The 12,487-nt window shown below is 32.6% G+C and overlaps 1 protein-coding gene across 9 annotated transcripts in view; it reads left to right on the top strand.

Annotated features, from left to right (window-relative positions):
• The window catches only part of FUT8 (fucosyltransferase 8), a 95,200-nt gene that overhangs the window by 38,477 nt on the left and 44,236 nt on the right, over positions 1 to 12,487 (top strand). For 4 of the 9 annotated variants that reach the window (XM_030274148.4, XM_030274151.4, XM_072929890.1 and 1 more), the window contains 3 exons: positions 1,991 to 2,085; positions 9,732 to 9,863; positions 11,142 to 11,562. In XM_030274148.4, coding sequence (XP_030130008.1) covers positions 11,360 to 11,562 — 203 coding nt within the window. In that variant the 5' untranslated portion in view covers positions 1,991 to 2,085; positions 9,732 to 9,863; positions 11,142 to 11,359. Of the gene's footprint in view, positions 1 to 1,990; positions 2,086 to 6,305; positions 6,325 to 9,731; positions 9,864 to 11,141; positions 11,563 to 12,487 lie in introns of those variants that run through there. The other 5 variants (XM_030274153.4, XM_041716586.2, XM_072929891.1 and 2 more) reach the window with 2 other exon arrangements.

The raw sequence follows: 12,487 nt of genomic DNA, 5'->3' as shown, positions 1-12,487 counted from the left end.
GGTAACGTCTCACTTCATGTGTTTCTGGTTAATGTATTATCTTAGTAGTTAAAAAGGACTGTAAAAGTGAACACTGCTTTATCCATTGCTTATTAAAATGAATCCATATATGTAATTTCCGTGGAGGAGTGCATTGTTTCTGTAATTGACTCCTTTGTCATTCTAAAAGAAGAATCACCAATAGGTTTTTGTCTGTTTGACAGAAAATCTTGTATATATTTGACAAGTACGCTGCTCTTTTTCTTTCAAGGTACAATTCCCTCTTTTGTTCAAAATAACATTGATTAAAAAAAAAAAAAAGAGAAATTACTGTATCTTTTTAGAAGCTTTCAAGTGTACTATGTTACAAGAATTATAAGCACTTATATTTATTACTGTATCTAATATGGAGTATTTATTATTTTCAAACTGTATTTGTTACTGTTGATATACTGTTGATTCTTTAATCTAGTTTAGAAAAGTAATTACTTCTGATTAGATTCTTAACTCCTGATAAACTCTTTCAAGCTCAGTGTTCTATGTATAGCTTTAGCTCAAAAGCCCCCAAGTGCTGTGTCTATGGACTTCTCTGAGCCACTGCTGTTGTGATAACTGAACCTTTAGGTGTTCATGTAGCATAATTTTGAGGAATATTTGGTCTCTGACACTAAAAGTACCTAAATTGGTGTTTGGATAGTTTGTTTTTTATCTCTGACCAGAAGCTATGTAGTTGAAGTAGGATTAGTACTTAACTCAATTGTTTTTTTTTGTTATTCTGTGTGTGTGCTTTACGTTTTTTTTCTTCCAGTAGAAATAAATTTAGTAACTATAGGGGCATAGGATGGTGAATTTGGCATTATTTTTAGGTGGTTCACCTTAGGTGGTCTCTATGTAACTAGCTCCTCAAAGGAAATGAAATGTTTTTTAATTGGAAAAGTGCTCAGTTTTATTAGAGTAACAGGATGATTAACTCTTTAAGTTTTGCAAACTCAGTGAATAGGGAAAAAAGAAGAAAAGGAAAAAAAAAAATTTACAAGGTTTTCTCTGCCCACATTATCACTGTGAGTGTACTGTTGCTTCTACTTGCTCACAGTTCATTCAGTGCCTTTAAGCCTTGAACTGCATGAAGAAAGCTTATGTTTCTTTGGAAGATATCAGGTATTTCCTTGAAATTTTGGAAGTTGTATTCTTTTACTATGTAATACTTTTAAAGAGCTGTTCAAATTACTTGTATTTTGTTTTCTCCAAATTTCCAGATTTGTGATTTTTCCAGTGATATTCTAGTGACCTTTAAAATTCGGATTGAAAGAAAATTCTTTCCAAGGTTTCCTTAACATATTTATAATTTTTATAAATGATAAAAATACATAAATGAAAAATAGATGAGGGAATATATTAATAGTCTTCTACTATTTTTATTAAAATTAAGGTTAAGTAGTCTATCTTGGATTTTATTTTTTTTTTTCCGTTTCAAAGTTTTGCCTGATATTTTAAACAGGGAGTAATGCTTAGAGATGGGTAAACAATTATTTGACAGAACTGCTAAATGGCTGAACTACTTTAATTGATTATGCAGATATATATATATTTTATTCAACATGTATAACATCTTTCAGCTGCAAATTTGATGGTATCTGTAAATATTAATGAATCAACTTCAAACATAATTTTGAAGTTGGCAAATATTAACAAGGGAAATTGGGGCCAGGTGAAACTGACTTTTCTGTAGTATAAAATCAATACACAGCCTAAAATATTCTTTGATTTAATTCTTTGGTTGCTAGATCACATTGTATCTTAATCTAGATTTAATGAAAGATGGTAGTTAAAAATATTCTGATTCAGTGTTTGATCTTTGTGGATAATCTGTGATTAGCTAAATAGCAAGCAGAAAATGTGGTATTTTAAAAGAAAACAGATTCTTTCTCACTGTCATGATGAAGAATAAATCAAAAGGAAGTTGTTCTTACAGAATGTGGAATTAAAGGGATTTTTTTTTTCTTTCAAACAGTTACTAATCTCACTGACTGCTGGAATAGTGGAATTACATGTTAACTTCCAACCTCCATGATGCAGTTGTGTTTCCTTCCTTCTGTCATGGACAGGGTAAGCACTTCTTCATACGTGTTACGAAGTTAGGATTTTTTAAAATGTACTGCTGTTTATGTGACTGATAAAATACATTGTATGTTTGCATGTTATGCCTTTTAGAATAATATTTTTTACACACCAAAGGCTGTAAAAGTTATTTTATTTCATGGAATCACATCATGGCTGGCTTTAGAAAGTTTCTTTGGGGATCTTCTAGCCCAACACCAGTGATCAAAGTAGGGTTGATTGGAGTGCATTGATGGGTCTTTGCTCAGCCTCCCAGCATGGAGACTTCACTGACACTTTTTGCTGCACTTTCACCAGTGTGACTGTGTGATGCACTAAATAAATTTAATCCAATGTGACATGTTTTATAAAATAAGCTATCATGGGAACTTTTAGTAATGAACTGTTTTTTTGACCATGAAAAACAAATAACTAGCAATTGTCCTGCAGATTTATTTTTCTAGATATTTTGAGTCAATCTTGTCTACTTTCTACTTTTTCAAAAATTTTGCATCAAACATTTGCATTTATTATAACTATTTTTTTCTTTTTTTTTTTTTTTGAGGAATCATTGCCATTAACATCTGATTTATTTATTGATGTGAAACTTCCTAAGTGTATGGGTTTTGGTTTTGTGGGCTTTTTTTTGTTTATTTTGGCTTATTTTTTGTTTTGTTTCTGGTTTCTTTTTCTTAATGGTGGATATTTAGACTTGCAAAAGATAAAAATCCAGAAATTACCTGAGTAATTTGTACCATTTTGAACAGCAAGGAGGTAATGTAAAGGAATATAATAAAATAGAAAGTAATATTAGAAATTCTTTCAGGTTGAAAGAACTAAGGTCTTGTTCAGTGCTTCAAATACCATTATTCTTGATAACAACTCACGTATTTGTGGTAGTTAGGGATCACTGATGGAGGAGGAGGAGGCTTATAGGAAATAATTTCATACATTCCTTAATTACTTTCATACATGATTCTGATTGAACTTAGACTTGTGAGGAAAATTGCACTTACTATTCTCTCAGCTTCAGTTTTCCTGCTACATACCATCTTAAGAACTTGAAAAAAGCAGTAGCCACCTTGGTTTGGTGATCTCTGTTGTGTCTTCACTGATTATCAGTCTTGTAGGGAACTTATTGATGCTACTTTGGTTGCAAATGCAGGAACTTTTGAGCTGTTGATGATCTCTCACTTTGTATTCTACATGTGTTCATCATGTTGATTTATTTAAGTTGCATCAGTAAATATTGAATTCCTAAAGGAAGAATAAATTTGGCACAAGATTACTAATTGGTCATTCTGAATGTTTGTTTATTTATTCCTCTGCCTTCCATTCTGAAGGTGTTTTCATTTCAAATTTTTGCAAAGTTGTTTTCAGGTATAAAATGTTACACGATTAAATGGACAATAGTTTGTGTGCTGCTCAGCTGAGCATTTTACATCAAATACACACTATAGGCTCCAAAATAATACCAGAGTCTTCCCCTACATTCTCCTGCTTTGAACGTTTTTTCTGTATTGTAATATATATTGTGCTAAAGCTACTAAATGTATCTTCAGATGACTCTTCTCAAGTTGATAATCTTGCTTTTAGACTCGAGGTTTTAATTCCTCAAGTGTCAGCAATTTACCTTTTTCATAATCTCTGTAAGTCTGAAAAATAATCAAGCTTCTACATTCAGTGACAGAACCTCTTCAGCAAAATTTCAGGAAGGATAAATCACATTGTGTCTTTCTCCAGAGCTTGTTCTGATTGGTTAAGATTTTGTTTTCTAACCAAATGAGTGGGCCTGCAGCTTTCACACAGTTAAGGAAGTCCCTCAGTACCATCTCTTCCTTCTCAAATGTTTAATTTGAGAGTAATCTGCTGATTGTATCAGATGCGTAGACCGTATTTATTGATGTAGAGTTATAAGAGACTATATGAAGAGAATATCATGCAAATTGCTCAGAGCAATCTGTACAGATATAAAATTAGACTTTTACAGAGAGAAACGCTAGTAAAGAGGGAGTTGTGGTTGTTCAAGTAAATAGTGAGTGAGTCTAATGATTTTATCTACTTATGGCCTCTGATATATGTGAATAGAAGTTAAGAAAAAATAAGTAAATTTCTACAATAATTAACTATATGTATGGAATACTATGAATTTTATGTTCTTGTTCCAGAATAAAAGAAGAAATGGGTAGGTTTTATGGGGAGAAAAAATATGACTAAACCAGTGAGCTTGACTAGGAAACTAAATGAAGTTCATTTTGGATAGTTTTAGAACACAAACAATAATACATGCTCTGTCAATGGGTATCTGTTCTCTGGTTGAAGAAAACAATATATATAATCTATATGTTAATAAAGGTAATTAAAAAGTTACAGATGAATGAAATGCTTTCCAAATTGTTTCCAGTCATGATTCTAAAACTGTTTGCAGCTTAATGGGAAAAGGTCTCTTGGGATTGATATATATGAATGCTAGAACTAGAAATAATTACCAGTCCTGGCTTGATTACAGTAGCAAAACATAGAGAAAAATTTCAAAGAAATGATGGTTAACAAAGTAGAGGTAGATATAAATGGGAAATTAGATAAATGCAGCATGGATTTGTTATCAAAGATTTTTTGATCTGTATTATTTTTGGTTTACTTACTAACTGTTTCAATGGGGTCAATTTCCCAATTAAACACAATTGAGGAGGTAATGTGTACGTATCCCTTTCAGCATTTCTTGGCACATTGAAAGTTCTATATTGAGTGAGAGAAATTGTGGATGAAAAATAGAATAATTTGTTGGAAAAGGAAGTAGCTGAAGGGATGAAGTGACAGGGACTTGTGCTGCAAGGAAGAGTATCAGCCTGGAGGAGAGATCCTGTTAGTGTAGTGGATTATATGTGTTATTCATCTTGGATGTTTTCAATAGTGACAATGTCACAAAAATGTAATAGTTTATAATGAAATGTAGGCCACAAAATAGAGGAGGGTTCTGATGGGATCAGAAAAATGTACAAGGGTATTTTATGTGGTATACTACAGTGGTAGAATGGGATAAAGTGTAATAAGATAAAAAGGATGAAAAATAAAAATTTCTGTATATAAGATAGGAGCTTATAAATTTGAAGAAAGAATGATGCAAAAAGATTTGAATGTATTATGTCCTTGTAAAATGGTTGCTGACTGCCAGAGCAATGCAGCCATGACAAGAGAAATCTTGTTTTGGGATACATCACACTAGGCAGCTCCAAGAGAGAAAAGCAAGTATATGTTTCGTATGAGACACCAGAAATTCCTTGTGTTATATGCAGAGTTTTGATTCAATTACTGTGTCATTCTTCATAAAGAATGCATTGCATACACTGTGAATAATATTTGTAAGGTTTGCTTATTTTTATCAAACACTACAGAAGGATTTACTTGTTACTTTTGTCCTTTGATCCTTAGTTTTATTTTAATATCCTAAAAGGATTATTTCCTTAGGCTCTAATCCTTTGTCAGAGGCTGTGCCATCACGTTATTCTTAAATAGGAAGGGGAATCAGAAAGTTGGTTTTCATTTTCATTTTTATGAGAGCACAACAGGCTAACATTACTTAGAGTAGAATGGTTTCCTAAGAAGGTAATTTTTGTTAGTGAAATCTTAAAATACTGGTTTAAGTTTACTTTTAAGGGAAACGAACAATGTTCTGAAAGTTCAAACTAAGTTGTATGTCTGGTGTAACATGCTTTTTGAGTGTTTCACAGTTAGTGGTAAGTGATTGTAGTAGCTCTTAGAGCGGGATGAATTTAATGTTTTGTACATTGCACAATTTTAGGTAATGTACATGCCTTAAATGTAGTCCCGTATATGTTAGCTGTAGTGATATGTGTGTTTTAATTCTTGAGTAATTTTCTCCTTTTCAGCTTACATAAGATTTAGTTTTTTCCTAGGCCAGTAGGTGGTTGAGCCAAAAGTAGACTTGCTTAGTTTGCTTTGAATTTAATCTAAAATAACTTGAAACTGTACATTGCCAAGAAAAATCATAATGCTATTCTGGGGCCGTAATTCTGTAGGAAACAAAAATACACAAGGAGAAAATACACACTGCATCACTGAATTTACTATTGAAAGCATGTTTGAAATAGTACATCAAAAAGAACCTTATTTAAGCCATAGATGTGTTTTCATTTGAAATTATATAGTATTGAGCTATTCAATTTTTTAAATTCTTTTAAAGCTTTGAAATAACTTGAAGGCTTTATGGGAGCAAGATGAAGAAAGGTAGTGTGGATTAATCTTTCTTTTTTTTGATTAATGATTTTTGCTATCGCAAAGTAACTTTGTCATGGATGCACACTATTTCTCATTAAGATATTGGTGCTACACTTCAGTCACTTTTTTTAGTTATCATTTTAATCAAGTCTCTTTAGTGTTTCATTTAGTTGTTTTCACTTAGTCATTCAGTGCACTCCATTGCAGCAATGTTGTTTTTTGACCAATTTTTTTCTGTTAATTTGGCAACAAAACATTTTCACATTCTTAAAATCAACTGTGGCTTACATGTGTAGTATGCACAGTTTGATTTCCCAATTAAGGCTTGAAGCAGACCTTTATTTTAGGTAAATATTCTGTCTCCTCTTGAAGTCTAAATTAGTTTGTGACACTAACCGCATTTTCTGTGCTATGCACTTAAAATAAATAAAATTTTACTTGAGTTCCTTTCTCACAGTGTTATTTTTCATTCAACTGATGCGCTGAACATTATGTATTCCCAATGATTTATGGTAGCCACTACTTACCAGACCTATTGTTTTCATTAGATAATGCTGCACATTTTGTAGAGACTTTTTATAATAAGCCTGCAAGATTAAATTAAACCTGAAAAATATCTTACTGTACATGATGCTTTCAATTCAGCATTTGCTTTTAATGTTATTTCATTCTTATTGTACAAAACTTTTTCCTGATATTGGTTTGATGTCTTTAGTAGCTGAAGTAACAAATCAATTTGTAAGGAGTGATAGAGAACTTCTACATTTAAAACCAAAAAGCATTCATTTTAATCAACATCAGTGTGCTGTTTATTTCTCATTATGTTCAGAAAATTTTATAGATATCTGTAGTATCTTCATCTTCTCTCTTAAGGAACCAGGACATCTTTTAAATTTGTATATGGAAGATTTTGCACTGTTTATGTCATACCAAATTGCTATATTTCATGGCAGCTAAAAGTTGTGTTTTTATAAGCATACATTCAGGAATGAGTGAAGATTACCAATTTCACTGTGGCATCTCCAGTCCCACACTGATTCTGGCATAAAAGCTGCCTTTGGTTTACTATACTGATGTAAGCTGCTGCTTGTACTGAGTTTTGCCTTTCCATCCAAGCCTAGCACCTGTGACTGGGATTTCTTTGATTGGTAGCTGGGTTCTTATAAATGGGAAATTATTTACCTGAGGGTTCAGGTTGGAAAACCCTCTTAACTGTGTGTAGTAATGAAATTTGTTAAGTAAATTAGCTTGAAAGATTGCTCTAGAGCTGCTGGCGGGAATAGAGGAACGCATTCTTTTTCATTGGATATATTCAGGGTAAGCCTTTTGAAAGAGATTTTTTTTTATTATATTATGTTAGAGAGTAACGTTGTAAGAATGTAGTGAACCATTCTCAGGGTCCCCTAGAAAGGAAACAAGAACAAATATAAAATTGAAGGAAAAAAATTACTTAATTACCAATATACGATGTGATGCATTTATACCCTGGAAATTGCAAGGGTATGGGTAAACCTAATCAAATGTAAGACAAGAAATTATGGTAAATCTCAGAAGATAACTAACTACTAAATTAAAATTCATGGCTTTCTCTGGTAAAATAAAAGTAACATAATATTCTTAGATAAAGGACCTTCACTATATAATTATAACATAAATTTATAATAACACTAACAACTGCTATTTAGGTATTTTTCTGTGTACTGCTTAATAAAATATATTTATTGGTACTTCTCTGCCCCACCTTTTAGGTTTGGTGGAATCTTATTATATATTCAATGTCAGATGGTGTTAACCATGTTATCATCCATGACAAGTTTGAATTGCTGCATTTGTGGACTGCTGCTTTTTTTACTTACTCAAGGCTCAGTCTTGGCAGTCTTGAATTTAGTTTACAGTATGAAACCTCATAAACAGCTGTAGAAAATTAAACAAGTATAAATGTTGACATTACATCTTGACTTTCTGTCAGGCAGATAGTTGTGGCATACGTCTGCATGTGGAGATCTTTCAGAAACCTATAAAGCTATAAAGATGGAACAGTTTCAAAAATGTGATGATTTTTCCTGTGTTTTGATTTATATAAGGACCTTGTGTGAACTTTGAAATAATGAATCACAGAATGGTTTGGTTGGAAGGAACTTGAAAGAGCATCTAGTTCCAGCTGCCCTGCCATGAGCAGGGATGCCACTAGATCAGGTTGCTCGAAGTCCCATCCAACCTGGCTTTGAACTCTTCCAGGGAGGGCACATCCAGGAATCCTGGATATCTCATCTGTGGAATGTCAAATACTTTGAGAAAATGTCAAATACGTTGACATTTTGCATTTCCAGAACAGTATGAAATAAAAGAATTGGTGTGAAAGCCACATTACAGTACAAAGTTGATAGTTAAGTGCTGCTGGAACTCATGTATAATTAGATACACCACATTTGAGATACAGGCTTTTTAGGGTTTTTTTCAGAATGTTCTTCCTATTCATTCAGCTAGTTTGGCATCTGTACTTTATATTTAACTCTACTGTGACCTAACTTATGAAAAGAACAATGACATCTTCAGAGATTGATAGAAGTCTCATAAAACCTGTGAGGATTTTGTTGCGTTTAGCCCAATGCTGAACTGATATTTCATAGAATTACCAATCACAGCTAAAGCCCATTCCTAATAGGCCTCAAAGGTCATCTATACACAACTCTACAAACTGATGAATTGATTTTTTCCCCATTTTTTATTTTTTCCTCATTAAACATCTTGATGACCTCCAGATCATTGCTAGCAGACTCTTTCACCTCATGTTTCACCTTGTTGTCCAAACACTTATGAGTATGTCAAGCTGTATGGAGTCTGCCGTGGGTGCAGAGAGGTCCCTACTCACTCTTTCTGTTCAAACTGATTGTCTGGTCTTACTGTACATTTCTTCTCTTCTATGGGATGAGGACTCACATGACGATCTTTCTTCTTCCATTCAGCTTAGGTGTTTTGGAACAATTTGGGGATCTTGTTGAATGCCATTTGAAAATCCACATTGACCAAATCAATTATGTAACAATTAGAACTGGTTCAGTCTTCTCTGTGTGTTTGTTTACATCTTCAAAAGAACTTGAATAAATTTATGGGGCAGAGTAATGCTAGTACTAGAGAGTAATGTTAGTATTAGAAAAAGTAATGTTAGTACTTTTTTACTTTGATTACTTTCATCCTTATATCTGCAGATTTATTTCATCTTATTATTTCTGCCAGTTTGGCTGACACAAATATATTTTTTTCCTGGCCTGTAATTGCAGGGTTCCCTGCTGTAGCTCTTAGAAATAATTCAGTTTACTTTTAAATTTTCCATTCGTTTGCTACAAAGTCATTATGAGTAAGAGGTTGCACACCTCTGTTAATAATTAAACTATTGCATTCTTTAACTTCTTTAGAACTGTTGGAAGAATACCATCTGTTCCTGATGACTTGTTATACCAATTTTGTGGATTTTTGATTGTCTGATCTACAAACACTGTTGTTTGAGACAGACCAATGCTGCCTCTGATAAAGAAGATACCTGATTTGTGAGTCTGCTTAAGCTTATATTTTATGAAAAACAGATTGGAAAAGAAAGGTCAATATTTTGCTTGCAAAGTACTGTATAAACAATTGTATCCCATCCTACTAGTCATAAGTGGATTTTTTTTTTTTTGCCTCTTTTAAACATATATAAAGTACCCCTCCTCTCCAGATAACTTGAGAAATTTTTCAGCATTTTCAATTAGAGCTATTGTATCTGGAAGTATGTGCTCCAGGCATATTTCTATAACTGGGTGAGTTTGGAAGTTATTGCAAATTGGGAAGATTTTGTTCTAGACTTTAAATGAGTTGGAACAGAATAAAATAACTAAAAGAAATTAAGGTGAAAGAAGGATCAAACAGAAAAGAATAATTTGGGCGAAGGTAGATACGGATGGTATCTCAGAGGAAATATAGTGGATTTGGAGATGTGAGAATTCAAAAAATTGGTTGCTTTGAAAATTGAGTCAGAATGGCATATATGTGCCCTTTAAAAAAGGTAGAAATGTTACATTACTGAGAAAAAGGAAGAGAAGGGAGAAGTACTTAAAGAAGACTCTGGACATGCTGTCAGTTAAAATTTGATCTAGGTAGATGAGGAAGTTTGTTCCCTAGTAGAATTATATTTTGCCAAGTAGAAAATGAGGTGATTTTGCATGGCATGGTGTTTTTTTTTCTGAGAGAAGGTATTTCCTTTAGAGCATTTTTTGCTTTTTTTTTTTTATAGTTTTAAAAATAGAAACTTGTTAAAATAGGTTTGATAGTTTTGAAACAGCAGAAAAGTGTTTCTAAAGTCATGCCTGATTTTTAAATACTTGCAAATAACAGAATATACTGTTAAAATGGCTATAACTCATTTTTTAGAGTGACAGTCATGATAAAAATAGAGAAAAAAGTTAATAAAAGTGAAAAAAAAGATATATTTGTAATTAAATAAAAACTATTTGTTGATAGTAAAGGGAAATGTTAAGCTTACCAGAGTGACTTTTAAGCTATTTTAATGTCTGAAATGACACATGAAATGGTAGATATTTCTCTTATAAAAAGCAGCATTTCTTCTGTCTGTTTCAAAGCCAGGATTAATTGCATAGTCTTTGTCATTAATTCGTGAATTCAGCATAATGTTCTGTGGAAAGTTAAAACCTTTTTCTTTGTGACAGAAAGTAGTAACATCTTTTGTCATTCTTGAATATTATTGACAATACATTTAGTTTATTTGCAGTCCACTACATTTTTACATATCAGAATTATAATTTCAGATTCATTTTTATTTTTTCCCACAGAATATAAATGAAGAATGATGCAATATTAATTATTTCTATGTACAACCTTATAAGAATCTTCTTTGAGGAGTTGCAGTAAGACAAACACTGAAAATAATTTTTCTCTGGTACAATGTGTTGAAGCAGAGGAGCTGGAATTGTCCGCCTTTGTACAAGCTAAGAAAATGTTTGCTGTTTTGTGAGTGGAAGCAGCTCTGGAGTGAATTGAACTTCTGAAAATGCGGCCATGGACTGGTTCCTGGCGTTGGATTATGCTCATCCTCTTTGCTTGGGGAACTTTACTGTTCTATATTGGAGGGCACCTGGTACGAGATAGCGAGCACCCGGATCACTCCAGCCGGGAATTGTCCAAGATCCTTGCTAAGCTGGAACGGTTAAAGCAGCAAAATGAAGACTTAAGGCGCATGGCAGAATCTCTCAGGTAGGATCTCAAAGTAATTAAAACTGCTCAGAAAATGTTTGAAATATGAAATAGCAGAATTTAAATTGTAAGGGTTGTTTGTGGGAGTTTTTTCAAAATTATATTTCACATTTAAAAGTATATATAAGTGTTTCAATCTGTGCTATAAGTAGATGAAAATATATTGCAAAACCTTTAAATAAATAATGTATATTTACTTCTGGTCTAAGGAATCATTACTTAAGAGTCATTTAATAGTGTGGAAGTGTTACTGTCACAGTAACAGAGTTCTGTAGGTGATTCACCCCTCAATGCCAACTTCAAACAAGTGCAATTATTATGACATTCATACAAATTAGAACATCTAGTTCTTTATACTTCTGCATGCAGTAATTGGAAGAGCTCATTTTAAAATTGCTGAAAACATTTGTACAGCTTGCTAAAGATAAATGCTGACTTGCTGAAGATGATCTGCAATAGATTGCTGCATTATACAAATTCTTTTATCTAAGTTTTCTTCCTTGCCTTGCTGCTAAACTTGTAGAAATGCTTGTAAAACAGTAGGATCATCTCCATTCTTACAATTGCACAATCATTGAAATATAACCCATTCAAATTACACAGTGACTAGAAGAGAGTAATGATTTTACTGGTGGCAGGGTACTGTTTGCCTTGCAAGCAAGAGGCAGTAGAGGGAGGAGGTGCTAAGTAGAGGCTAAACTATATTTTAGACAGTGATGATTTTTCTAAATACCTTTCAATATTTCACTAACCTTATCTATATTCAGATAAATATTAATTTTTTGGTGGGTAAGTTTTAAGTAGTAGCTTATACTGTTGATAATTTCCCATTATTTATAAAAACAAAAACATCAGTTTATAGCTACTCTAAACATGCTACAGTATTTCCACATTCCTTCTCTATGATTCCATTAATGGTGTCAGG

The sequence above is a fragment of the Taeniopygia guttata genome, chromosome 5 (genome assembly GCF_048771995.1).
Source record: "Taeniopygia guttata chromosome 5, bTaeGut7.mat, whole genome shotgun sequence".
NCBI lineage: Eukaryota > Metazoa > Chordata > Aves > Passeriformes > Estrildidae > Taeniopygia > Taeniopygia guttata.
This window is presented reverse-complemented; position numbering and strand designations above follow the sequence as displayed.